Here is a 13,955-nt window from a genome sequence, read left to right as displayed (position 1 = left end):
AATCTGTATTTATTCAGGCAAGGTTGACAGGAGAATCACACAAATTTTCACCCAGCTAAAGTACAAAGCACTCACACATGCTAGTCTCACACTATAGCCATTGTTTTCGGTTTCTGGCCAATGAGCAGCTCCACTGGAGCAGTGGGAGGTTAAATGTTTAGCTCAAGGGCACTTTTATTCCTAGTTGTCATGGGAGCACAGATAGGTACCCGTTCTCTTTGCCTAATCAAATTTTAAAGCTGGTCCGAGGGTTTGAAGTGCTGACCTTCCACACAAAGGCTGCATACTTTTCTAACCCGTAGGCTGTCACAGTGAACAGCAGACATAGAACGGAACTGAGAACGCCTGAACGCAAGGCCGAGCAAGGAGCGCCTGTTAGTTACAACCTCAAATGTCATGTTCTGCCAGATGTACAGCTTCAGAATTATATGAAAACTTCTACAATTGTCAAAAATGTTGGAAACTGAAGGTTCATGTTTGATTCTCCATCATCCTGATTAATACTAGGCAATGTGGCTAATATTAATATTAAAGAGGCCCTTTTAATCTCATTTTCAGGTACATCTTTGTATTTTGGGCCTGTATTGTGACATGTAGGCCTACATGCTTTAATGTTCGAGAAGGTCTTTACTTTTCTCATTAGGCCTGTGCTGCAGCACTTATTTTCACCCTCTGTCTGAAATGAGAGCCCAGTCTGCTCTTATTAGTCAGCTGGCCGGAACATTAAAAGAACTAAAATATAGCTGAAAACGGTTTAAAACGTTCGTCTTTGTATATAGGGTCTTCAGTGAACCCCCTAAAAACGTCGTAATATTATTTTTACAAAATCTGTACGAATACTTACCTTTAGAATAAATGTCGACGAATGTGGTTTAGACGGGTGAAAACTCGGGTCCCACTTTTCGTAATACAAAGTTTTAATGTATTCACAACGAAGTACGTAATAGTCAAGTTTTCTACTTTACATAAAACTTCAGACTCTCTGAGACAGGCGTTGGCAGTTGGACAGGGGTATTGTGGGTTCCACAGCAAAAGCTTTAGTTTGGAGTAGAATAACAGTTGAAGCGAAGAAGTCTGTCCTGCCCGTTTTTCTTCCATAAAAAGAAGGTAACGTTTCTGGTAAGACGATAACACCCTTAGTAAAAGTTCCAACACATACGTTAAGTGTGGTGTGCATTTCCCGGTTCTCCATCCCAGGCTATCATCGGTTTTGGGCATCCAAGATTCAATACCACCTTTTCTCTCGTGGACTTTTTCCGCTGTCTAGGATGTTCGGTTCTTTCTCATCGGCAATTCACAATTTCGTAGAACCATTTTTCTTTAAACATGAATTCCTTCGTCCGCTGGGAGGTAAAAAAATGACACATACCAGAAAATCCAGGAAGTACGAAGTGAAATAAAGTTTCAACTTCCAAATCAATACAACAAACTTTCACCTTTAACGTTGAGAAGTCCCAAACTGCGGTGATGTACAACCTATGTGAAATGTTAAGTAAAGTAAAGTTCTGGCAAGATAATGTCAAAAACGGGGACAAGCCCGGCCGTCTCAACTACGTGTACGTAAAGGGTTAATTGGACGGGGACAGAAATTGCATTGGAGTACGAAGATAACCGATCGCGCAGGTTTGTGTATACACAGTACTATCCGTTTACCGCCCTAGTAAAGGATTGTAGAGATTCGTAAACTGGTTATAGGTTTGTCTCGGTCGGCGATTTGGTTAGTCTCCGTCTTATCCCAAAGCCAAAAGTCTATTCCCACTTTTTTTCCTTCGTCCGTCATACTCTTTTTATTTTCGTGAAAAACTTTTTTATTGTTTATACCTGGAAATTTTTATGACAAGAGAAGAAAATTTGATTGAATAAATACATGTGAAACCCCGTGTCAACGTTTTTTTGACATTTCCACCCCATTCATTAAAAACCTCTTTGCTTTGTTCAGCTCACGCGTCTTAAACCTTTTATATGTCCGGCCTTGTTTAGTACGTGAGTAAAAGAATGTACTCGGGGAGGAGGTTGTGTAGTGTTTTGCGCGTGTACCTGGTTACCCCGTGCTCTATACCAAACAACGTTGTCTAACTTCGCCGACCTGTCCGTCCATTCCGGTAGTCAGTAATAAAATCCGGCCCGCGGCCCGAGTTTACTAAAACCAGTACGAAAATTGTCATGATGCCCGTAGGTGTCTACTTGTAAAAAAATTCCTAAACAACAGGTTGTCCGTGAATTCTATAAGTAACGAGTTAGCCTTTTTTTTTACATCTCGTAAAGTACCCTTTATATTGTTCGTTTACATAGATTCTCGGCCAAAGAGTTTGAATGGATGTGGAAATTAAATGTTTTTAGTGTTGCCAAAGTGTAACTGGAAAAAAGTAACTCTAAAAACTCCATTGACTTTTTATTGACGTAAACCCACCAGACCGAAGTTGATGTAAATAAACTGCACGTCACTGTCCTTCGTTACTTTTAAATTAATATAAAAGAGAAGGAAAAGAAAAGGTTCAGACCAATGTACAAACGAAAAAAGAGAGAGCATAGGAGAGGACACCTCCCTACACTAACCGTGAGAAATGTTCGGGGGACGAGTCCGACTGGTAGGTATTCCCCTTCGTAGGTTCGTGTAAATATGAATTGGTGTACGTGCAATAATGTTAGTCTACGACCCTTTCCCCCCCATCACCGTTACAAAATCGACATAGGAATCTTTTGTTATAGACCACTACCCTCGTCTAGTCGAATACGTTTATTACCCGTTAGGGAGGAGTGTTGGTAATGTTATAAGTCGAACCAGTCCAATACACCTCAGTATGATTTGCGTTTATACTACTAAATTTTTGGAGTATTTTAGCTTATTCGGGTTATAACCAGACTCATTTTGTGTAATTTTCGTCTGTATACCATAAGAACTCTTTTTCGTAATATTAACTCTCAAACGGTACGTTATCGTTATGAGGGATAATACGTAATTCCCAAAGGGGGAATAGTAAATTACACAAATATATCCAAACACACCGCACCAAAAATTCCGTTTTTAGGGGGGGAACCTGAGATACAAATTCAGGTAGTTGTTGTCACTGTAGGGATAAATTGTACTTGTAGGATAAATGTAAGGGGTAGTTTGTTATTATTATTTTTAATCCGACGTTTGTGTAACATTACACTTATCAGGATTCACTTCCCTTCTAGTGTTCACCAAATATATTAGTGGGTTGTTGTCTNGTGTTTGAATGCGTTTATATCACTACCCCGTCTAAGACACGAGTGGATCTGACTTTAATTACATTAAGCAACACATTAAGTTGACGAAACACTCGAGACAAATGTAATTAAAGTCAGATCCACTCGTGTCTTAGACGGGGTAGTGATATAAACGCATTCAAACACTTTTTCTTTTAGCAGCTGTATTCTCCTTGCAGGTTCAACTATGTGGCTTTTATCATGGACACAGTGTTTAAGTCATGGATGTTTAAAGTTTAACTTCTTCATATTTGACTAATATTATAGTTTACTTTTCATTCGAGAAGTATGACGCTGCGCTGTCAGTACGCTTCTCCATGTTTGTGATTGGTCGAATGCTCCAAATACCACCCCTTTCATGTGAACGCGCACCTAACTAGATAGGGCACGGCTGGCTTGAGCGATCCACTTGATAACCCGCGTCGTAGTACCGTTTAGCGAGAGCGCGTATGTTTTGGATTAGGCCAACCGGCTAACTCAAACATATCCAGGTTAGGTTGAACCAGCTTCGTAGTACAGGCCTCTGGTGGCATGAACTCAGTTCAACCCTGTAGTTTAATCTAGTTTATATTAACAGTAAATATCTGACTGATCCTTGTTGCTGTTGTCTGAGGAGATGCATTGTTGTTTAATGTGTCAGTTTCAGAGCTCTCTATCCCGGTGCCATGGGGGGAAATCAGAGGGAGAGCTTGGGGTCCTGAACATGGTCGTCCTGTGCTTTGCCTGCACGGCTGGGCTGACAACTGTGGCACATTTAACACCCTCATCCCCCTTCTACCCAAAGGTAAACTATGACAGACTAGACAAAAGTAACTCCCATTTTGACAAGACTTAGTTGATCTTAATCCAAATTTCCCGCTGAGTTTACTTTGCCCTGCTCCAAGGTGATGTCTCCTGTTTCATGTCTTTCATTCTTGTTTTGGGCATCCTGTTTTATTCATCTCCCCCCTCGTTCCAGATCACTTAACTTCCTGCCTTTGTGTGTTTGCCCCCCTCCTGATTAGTTGTGCCTGTCCACAAATAGCCCTTCAGTCACCTGACCTCCTGCTCCCCATTCTCATTCCCCAAATGTGTCCATCTCTAGAAAAAGAAACCTCTAGTTCTTTTTGTGTTTTGATCTTTTGTTTGATATTCTGTTACTTTTCCTACTGTTTCCTCTCTGTCTGTGAGACTCATATTTCCAGGTTTATGTGTGTTCACATTAGAAAAGTGTCCTGTAGGTCCGGAAAACTTGAAATGAATGCTGTACATACGACGGCAACCAAAACACTATCAACAATAAGTAAAAGTTTCAAGTTTTCTAAGTGCATTGAGTAAACACTAATAGATGTATAACATGCACAAATTGTTGATGAGCTTTGTTCACAGTAGCAAATGCTCTAACAATAAAGGAGACTGAAGCTGCTGTACTTAGGATCAGAATGTGTGCGTCAGCTTTGTCTTACTTCTCACCTTAATACTCCCAAACCAGTAGATCAATATGAACGTTAGAAACGATGTTGAGTAAAAGATCTATACAACTAAATCACTACCGTTTGTCATCATAAAAAGAGCTTAGACTCCTCAGTAAAAACAGTCTTTGTTGAGCTCTCGAGTGTCTTTTTGGATGATTGTGCCCAGGTGTTTGTAAATACGAACAATCTCTGCTGTGAAGTTAAAGTGCACTCAAAGTAGAGAGCATACAGTCGTCGACTTTTTGAGTGTACTCATAGTGCTGCATCATTTTCTCCCAAGGCACCAAGTCAAACGATGAGCAGTTAGAAAGAGGTGGTAAAACATTTTGTGTCTGGTTGGCATCTTTCAAAAAAAAGGGGACACATACTTCTCTGTAAGGGCAAAACATTTGAAAGTCTTGTCCTATTTTTGAATATTAACTACTATTCAAAAGTATACTGGGGTTTTCTATGATGTATACATAATGCTGTAGAAGTGTGTGGATCCGGTTCACGGCTTATGAGTCCTGCAGTCATGCTAGCAGCTCTTTGTGATAGCTTTGAGCTAAATGCTAATGTCGGTCTCAAAATGAAAATTCTAACATGCTGATGTTAAGCGTGTATAATGTTTACACTGTTCAACATTTTAGTTTGAGCTTATTAGTAGCGTGCTAACCATTATACAGTCTATGATGCTAGCATTAGCTAATTAGCACTAGATAAAGTTAAACTGATTCCAATGGGTTTGATTCTAATGGGACCAAAGGGTATTAGAATGATTAATGCAAGCCTAAAGCCTGTTTGATTTCCAGGTTGTTTGTAGTTTTTAATAATTGTATTTCCCTTTCTACTTCCTGTCAGAGTGCAGATATGTGGCGGTGGACCTGGCCGGCCACGGTTTGTCCTCTCATCGTCCCGCTGGAGTTCTCTACACGTTTCCTGCTAACGTGGCTGATGTACGCAGAATCGTTGACGGTGTGTGAGCTCAATAATTTGAACAATCTTTTTATCCATTAGCTTCACTTAAAGGTGGGGTAGGTAATTTTGGAGAAACCAGCTCGAGTGCGCAAGAATTTGAAAATACACAGCCGGAAAAAATCTGCCACTTCCTTACAGAGCCCCTCCTCCAACACACACGAACGCGCACATGACCAATGAAGGCACGAGATAAGTTTGTGCACAGATGGAAGGCTGACAGGCAGGTAGGCCATCCAGTTATTTTAGCCGGGCCGGCTCAAATGATTGGTCATGCTTTTTACAGTACTACGGCTTCCACAGATGACATTCTTTTATGGATTTTTTGTCAAAGCACCTAAGATAGTCATTGCTATTGGGATGTTAAGAGCATTCCATGGAATATAACACCTATATTACCTACCCCACCTTTAATTGCTTTTAAATTAAATGTTTTTGGTGCCATGCTGTTATCTCATCCCTACAAGGCAAAATGAAGAGATGGGTCATGGCTTGTTTAAAAGAAAATAATATAGTGTGACTGTCTGATGGTTGGGTAGGGTTGTGAGGGATTTGATGCAACAACTGAGAAGGTCCTGCAAGCCCTTGCTTTGAACTAGGTCTGAAAAACACAGCTTAATACAGTAACGTGCTACAAGAACCTTGCATTTCACTCTATCTTGCATGCCAATACTGCCAATTAACTTTTGTTTTTACTTATTTTTGGCTGCCTTGCACACAGAACTTTGTGAGAAAATACCGATTATGATTGTTTGTTGGGAGTGTGTGTAAGGGAAAAGAGTAAGTTTACATTTGAAGCCTTTTATATGAGCTGTCCACCATGTCAATATGTTTCTCTTTTTGTAGTGTATTGGTCTTTTGTAGAGGTTTTTCATTGCCAGCTAAAATCTTGCCTATAGGGCAGCAAATTGGTAAGAACCAGCCCTGGTGTCATCCCCACAGCACCCCCCATTTGAAACACGTTCCCAAGGCTATGATGTAGCCTAGCTTTCTCTGTGTTTTTTTTTGTAGTGACGAATGAAGTTGGATGTTGTGGTGGTCGTGTCACTGATCTTTATGCTGCAGACCCTGCATACCGGTGTTCTCTTCTTATTAGCGTCATCGACAACATAATCCTTGAATCCAAACTTCACTATTTTTGGAGTAAAGCTAGCCGCNCCCGTGGCTCCTGTACGTATCCCACACCAGCCATGGATCCGGTGTTCCGGGTCGGCCGCGGCCGGGGGCGGGCCGCTGTTCCGGTTGCCCGCAGTCAGGTTCCCGGGCCCAGTAGCGGCCCCCGAGCAGGCTGATGCGGTTCCCTGCTCCAGAACCAGCCACGGGTCCATGCCTCGATGGCCTCAGTGCCTGGCCCCGCCATCCATGCTTCCATCACTCCATTAGCTGGGACTAGCACAGCCAGGGTCCGAGCTTCCGTCGCGCCAGCAGGCATGGTTCCCGTTTCCGTGACCGGCCCAGCCGGCCATGGTCCTGCTTCGCTCCGGACTTACCAGCGCCATGTTTCGGCTCCATAACCCGGAGCATACAGCCCTGTTTCCGCGCTCCAGTGCCGTCAGCAGTCATGTTTCGGCCCCAGGACCGGACCGTGGAGGGTTTTGTGTCCGGCTCCATGAACCCGGACCTGACAGCCATGGTCCCGGGCTCGTGCCACCCAGCAGTCAGTTCGGCTCCAGAAACCGACCTTACAGCCGGTTCCGCTCCAAACCGGAACCTTACGCACCGTCGTTCTGGCTTTCTCAGGGCCGCCCCAGTACATGTCCCTACTCGCTTTCGGTCCAGGAGCTGCTTACGGCCAATGCCGCTGCCCCGAATCATGGCGGCGTACGGCAACGCCAGGTCCCGAGTCTGTCGACGGTACCCGGCGCTCGGCACCTCCGCTCCTGTTGACGTTCAGCCGACGCCTCAGCTCCGAGTCCTGTCGGCGTAGCGGCCGGCCGACTCCAGCGCCTCGTCTCCGTGTTCTCCGCCGACGTCCAGCCTGTCTCGGTCCTGTTGGCGAACACCGTCTCACGTCTCCTCTCAAGCACTCCTTCTCGAGTTCCTCTCAAGTCCGTCCTCAGTTCCCCTCTCGGTCCCACTCTCTTGAGTTACCCTCTCAAGTCTCACCTTCGAAGTTCCCTCTCAATCTCTTCTCCAAGTCCCCTCTCGAGTCCCCTCCTCTCGAGTTCCATCAAGACACGTTCTCCAAGTAAACCTCTCGAGTTCCCTTCTCCGAGTTTCTCTCAAGTCCACGTCTCCAGTTCCCCTCTCGAGTTTCCTCTTCAAGCTCAACCTCTCGAGTTCCTCTCAAGTCACTTCTCAAGTCGTCCTCCTCGAGTTCCCCTCTCAATTGATTCCTCCTCGAGTTCCGCTCTCAAGTATCCTCTCGAGTTCCCTCTCACAGTATCCTCTCCGAGTGCGCCTCTCTGGGAGGTCGCCCCTCTCAGCGTCGTGCGATCAAGTTCCCTCTCAACGATCCCTTCAGTGCATCTCTCAGTCGACTCTCAGAGTTTCCTTCAGGTTCCCTCTCAAGCCCCTCTCTCGAGTTTCCACCTCAAGTCCCTACTCAAGTGCCGTGGGAGCCGTCGGAACTCCTTCTGCCGAGGGGTCCCTGCACACCTGATGTCCTGACATTGGAGGCGCCCGCCGGACTTACTTCTCCGCCGGGAGGTCCTGCCAACTTCTATGTCCTGTGTCGTCTGAGGTTCCGGCCGTCTACTCTCCTGCCGGGTGTCCTGCAATCGTATGTCTTGTGCCTTGGAGGCTCCGTCGACTACTCTCCTACCGGCGGGTCCTGCCAACCCTATGTCCTGTGCTGTTGGTGCCCCCGCCGACTACTCTTCCGCGGAGGTCCTGCCAGGACCCTATGTCTGTGCCACTGGACGGCCCGCGCCGGACTACTCTTCTGCCGGGGTTGCCTGCCACCTATGTCCCCTGTGCATTGCGAGGGCACCCCACCGAAGTTTACTCTGTCTGCCGGGGGTCCTGCCGGCTGTGTCCTGTCCCGTTGGGGTCCCGCCGACTACTTCTCGCTACCAGGGGGCCCCTGCCGATCCATTGTCCTGTTTCGTTGGGAGGCCGGTCGACATCACCTGTATCGCCGGAGGGTCCTGCCAACTCCTTGTCTCTTCCGTGGAGAAATCTTGCCAACACCCGTTCCCACCGGCTTTGGTTCCTGTCGGTCGAACACCGGCTCCTGCCCGGCCCCTGAGAGCTGTGGTCTTGGCCCCTCGTCGAACTCTGCTTGCTGCGCGCGGGACCCCTTTTGAACTCTTGGCCTTGCCCGCGCCGTCCGGCCCGAGAACCCCTTTTTGAACTCTGCTTGCCCCGAGGGCCATCCGCCCGAGACCCGCATCCATGGTCTCTGCTTGCACCCGGGCCCGGGGCCGACCGCCCGAGACCCGTCCTCCGGACCCCCTCCACCCACCCTGCTGGACTTTGTTTTTTGGGACGTCTGGGATCCGTCCCTTGAGGGGGGGTGTTCTGTCACACCCCCAGGTTTATGTCACGGGTTTTAGTGTTGTCTGTCTAGGTTTGGGTGTTTGCTGTCGTGTTTATCCGTTCTCCTTGTCATGTTTTCCTCCCTGTATATTGTCTGGTCTCTTTTCCCTGTGTTTTCATGTCTGTCGTTAGTTCCCTGGTGTGTCTAATTCCCTGATTATTCCCACCTGTGTCTTGTTACCCTGTGTTTAAATTCCCCTGTCTCCCAGTGTTCAGTGTCAGTTTGTCTTGTCTATTGTCACTGTAAGGTCTATGCTCCTGGAACTCTTTGGTTTTTTGATTCCTCACTGCGTGAGCGTTTTCATTTTTGCTGTTATGGAAAATAAAGTATCCAACAAATACTTTACCTCTGTCTCCCGGGTTTTGCATTTGGGTCCTACATACTAAGTGTCTGGAATCGTAACAGCTTTCCAAGTTAGAGAAAGCATATGGATTTTTTTTCTTCTGTAGAATATAATTTGCTCTCTTGGTTTGTTCAAACAGATCTTCGAGACATCACACAACTGCTCCGGCCTTGGGTGTATAATTTCTCTCTTGGTGTTTTTGTTTTGGCTCTAATGAACCATACTTAACACTATCAGACTGTATGATACCATTTTCTGGCTCATGTTTTGAGTTAACTTTTTTTATTTTTACCACAGACTCTTTAAAGGAACAATATGTTATGTATTTACTCTGTTAAATCATAACATTACTATAATACGCTATCAGAGATTAAGGAACCCAAACTAAGTTGAAATACTGGCTTCTATAATAAGTATGCCACTACTGGTATGATATCCTTTCTTTTTGAGTGTTGTTTTTGGCCTTTGTGATCCTACCCAAGACCCTTTTGACTCCTTTTTTTTGAAAAATAGGAAACACATTGACATAATGCTGTATGGAAGCAAGAAAACAAACTAGATTAACAAAACTAACAATTTGATGTTACTGATCTAGAAAATATCTGACTTATATTACCCAGGAGCCAAGGACCAAGACTCAGATTGCTTTATTCATTGAAAAAGGTACTAATCATGACCACTTTGTTTCCTGACCCAAGGTGTTTTGAATGCCAAAACAAAATCATAATTAAAGTCAAGAGCTCTTCAACCCACAATTCTGCAACAAAAGTTTCTCCCTACTTTGGATTCGCTACTGTCCACTGCACATCTCCTCTCCTGCAGATTTGATGTGAATTGAAAAGCAGTGCTGCTACAGTGAATGGCTCTTGGGAACACGCTGTGCTTTACTCTTAACAACTCTCGTCTGCAGTCACACTGTTCTTGAAACTCATGGTGTGAAAACATATTGTGCTTAGCGTTCTGCATCAATCTCTCCCTCCCTCGGATTTTTCTCAAGGTGAAAGCTCCCAGGCCTAGAGGTTAATATCATTTTTAAACATGGTTAATGCAAATATCAGCATGCAAGGACTTAGGAGGCGTAGTAATATGTAAAAAACAGATCTAATGCTTTAATTTAGAGCTTCTCACATGCTAAGGCCTACATCTCCTAGTTCGTTTTGAGAATTTTGTGATCCAATGTCGAATATGTAATGAAACCCTGATGTTTCATTAGTGCCTGATAATCTCAGTAATGGGAGCTTTACTGCATTACAAGGGCTAACTATTGAACCTTAACATCCTCTGTTCAGGGCAAATATTGGATTTTTCATACCAGTTCAAGGTGTTATAACTACACATGAGCATGGATACACAGCACACTTCTGATTTATCCATAGGGGTTTCATTAATTCTGTTCTGCATAAGATGGATCAAGCTAATTTGCCCCCAACGGTCAGACCTCGCTGTTCATTAAAAGTAGCATCAGAGAGACCAATTAACCAGTGTTCCTTTCATCTATCAAACAGGAATACAAAAAGGAAGGTATGCTCCCCTTCATAGTAAAGTCATTAGAAGATAGGGCTTTTTTCTCTAAATATTTTTTGTATGCTATAGCATTAGTTATTCCTGCTTTTACCCCTAAAAAGGGTGTCAGTGTAAGGAGGTAAGGCATGCCAATTAATGATGCTGCATACATATTGAAAGGGAGACTGATTACTTCCTGTCTAATTCAAATGTTTCCACCTAAGATAATAGCTTCTTATTAAAACTCCTTTCCTGTGTCAGTCAGAGAACTGCTTAGAGGTGTGGTGCTTTTGTTTTGTTAAAACACATCAGAATGTATGTAATGAGTTAAACCAGATAGACCAAAAAGTTGTCAGGTATGAGAATAATTGACATAAAAAACGTTTCTAAAAAAAGAAAAATACATATTTACCTGAATCTTTAGAGGAAGTTACCCGAATAGTTTAGGTGGAGAAGAAGAGGAACTTTGTGCTCATTGGCTGAAGCTGGAAAGTTCATGTTGACCTTATGCGTGTGTTTTGTGAATTGTAAAGTAAACTCACACACAAATACCACTTTCTTATGGTAGAATAATGTAAGATGCATTCTACTTAATGTTCATTCAAGACGCAACCCATCAATACGAACCTACAGGCATAGGTTACAGTCTGCTGTCAGCACTGACTAAGATAATTACATTAATTCCAAATAAAATAAAAGTTCCTGTTATTTTTTTCATTTATAAGACTTTTAAAGGCGTACAACATCAAATAATTTCAATTAGCCTGATCAAAGGAAGGATTGCCACGAAGCTGATGTGCGTTCACCAATTCAGATTGATGCCAAGATCTTCACAATGTACGTTTAAGGGAATATGTTATCTTGAAAAAGAGAAAAAAGCATGAATAGAGGTTTCATCATTATGTTCATCATATGTTTGCAAGGTTACATCTCCAAATAAACTAATAACAGGACAAACTCCAAAACTCAATTGCATCTTTTTCACATTCACAAATACTTCCTCTACTTAGCAATATGATAAGTAACCTTGACATATTATTCAATTAATCTGCAACCATTCCAACATATTAATACAGAGCATATCTGCAAAATGTCCACTAATTGTAGTTTTATAACATCAATAACATATTTTTTCATCTAATCCTGGGAAGTGCAAGGCTTTTGTGCACGGTAGTTGTGGTAAGTATTCTAAGGTTGTGGTCTATTTTATATTTTGAAAAAGGTACATTTTTTCTTTCACTTATCAATATAAAGCTTTATCATTTTTGAACTATGCGCAAATGTTTTATCAGAATAAAAACTAGACTGATATAGTAGAGAAATAGCCAATGAGAGAAGAAGTTCTGAAAACATAGAGGTGGTGATGAAAGGCAACAAGATACACAGTGGTTCAGACTCATATTCCCTTCTGCAGACAACACCACTGCCTCAGTGAAAAAGAAGTCGGGTCAGGTCAAGGTCAGGCTGTGGAGCTGTGTAGATAAAAGCATCTAGTGCTGGTTTGAGAGACCCCTCTGCTGCTTTTATAATTCTGTGTACAGCCCAGAATTAACCTGTGCTTGTCTGTGTCAGACAGCACCACTAGGTGTGAAGAGGTCTTGTTTGACTTCTAAACGAACTTAGAAGAGGATTGCACCCTACTTCAGTTCTTGTCCTCCCGGAAGGCGTTTATGCCCTCTGTTTGAAAGGATGCTTTACATTTACTGTTGGCTAATGCAGACAGTGACATGAATTGATTCTCTTTATCGATCGGGGCCATGCTTACCAGACCTCAACATATTGCTGAGTTATGTTGGAAGTTTTTATAATGACTTTTCGGCTGGAGCCAAAAAGATTTTCAATAAACATCAGGGTTAATTTAAAGAGGACAGGAAGTGCTGCTGCCCAGCATTAACCCACAGAGACGAGGAGTCTTTGAAAGATGCTTGCAACGACAGGATAGCTAAAAGCGTAAAATAACAAAGAAATTGCCCAGAAATTAGAGATCTTTTTTTTCATCCCGAATGGCTAATTGTATTACTGAACAATAAGGGGCACACATTGGACAGAATTGCTAAAACCTCATGGGATATTGATTCTAAGTGGGATTCTTGCTAGAAGCAACTAGCAATGTGTTAGTTTAGTTACATTTAATATAAATCAATGGTTTTCTAAAGCAGTAATGGTTTTGGTTTGTTGAACTCCATATATCCAAGTGGCTATCTAGAGCAAGACTTTCAAAAGGGAATTTAAAACAACAACAATGGCAAGTCCTTTCTTTAGCCTTTGGTCACGTGCAAAGCTAACAAGCCTTGACAGACTTTTTATTTACCACAAAGATAAGACATTGATGTTGACACCCGTTCCAACCCCCTTAAGTTAGCAAACAAAACAATCCCCCCAAAATGTTGGGAGTCACATAAAGTATCTTCATCACAAGTCTCTCATCACATTGTAAGCCAGCTACTTATGAAGTGTGGTTACTATTCAATCCGCTGCTACTCTTTTTGTCATTTGGTTTTCTGGCTACAGAACATACAAATGCAAAACTATTTAAAGTTTTTTTTTATAGATGTTTATTTCACAGACGGGTGTTTTGTTTCACTTTTGACATTTTTGCCAAAAGTGGTCACTTTGGAACAGCATCACTGCATCATCGCTGTTTGATGATCAGTCCGGTTGATAGTCCAGAACAAAGCTGTTATGGACTCACTCAACCCTGTCTCCTAAAAATTACGTTCCCACAGAACTAAACTGCATTCTCAATTACGTTTAGCAAGAAACGCATTTCCTCCCACGTTACGTTCGTTATGAACGTATCTCTATACGTTTATTTTCTACATATCTTCTAGAAACATATTTTCTCCCACGTTACGTTTCTTATGAACATATCTTAAATAAGTTTATTTTCTACATATCTTTGCCATTTATTGTCTTGCTTATAATAATGATAACAGTCATTTATAAATATCATTTTAGAGCACACCTTTGAAATTGAGAATCGGGCTCG

General features: G+C 43.0%; 2 protein-coding genes across 4 annotated transcripts in view; one reads left to right on the top strand and one right to left on the bottom strand.

Annotated features, from left to right (window-relative positions):
* The window catches only part of stxbp1a (syntaxin binding protein 1a), a 682,465-nt gene that overhangs the window by 86,863 nt on the left and 581,647 nt on the right, over positions 1-13,955 (bottom strand). The gene's annotated exons all lie outside the window — the stretch shown is intronic.
* The window catches only part of LOC104966784 (serine hydrolase-like protein), a 35,423-nt gene that overhangs the window by 3,479 nt on the left and 17,989 nt on the right, over positions 1-13,955 (top strand). For all 3 annotated transcript variants that reach the window (XM_010796074.1, XM_010796072.1, XM_010796073.1), the window contains 2 exons: positions 3,872-4,015; positions 5,526-5,639. In XM_010796074.1, coding sequence (XP_010794376.1) covers positions 3,872-4,015; positions 5,526-5,639 — 258 coding nt within the window. The remainder of the gene's footprint in view (positions 1-3,871; positions 4,016-5,525; positions 5,640-13,955) is intronic.

Source organism: Notothenia coriiceps, unplaced genomic scaffold (assembly GCF_000735185.1).
Source record: "Notothenia coriiceps isolate Sejong01 unplaced genomic scaffold, NC01 NC01_scaffold00037250, whole genome shotgun sequence".
Lineage (NCBI taxonomy): Eukaryota > Metazoa > Chordata > Actinopteri > Perciformes > Nototheniidae > Notothenia > Notothenia coriiceps.
The sequence above is the reverse complement of the archived record's forward strand: the minus strand, read 5'-3'. Positions and strand labels throughout refer to the sequence as shown.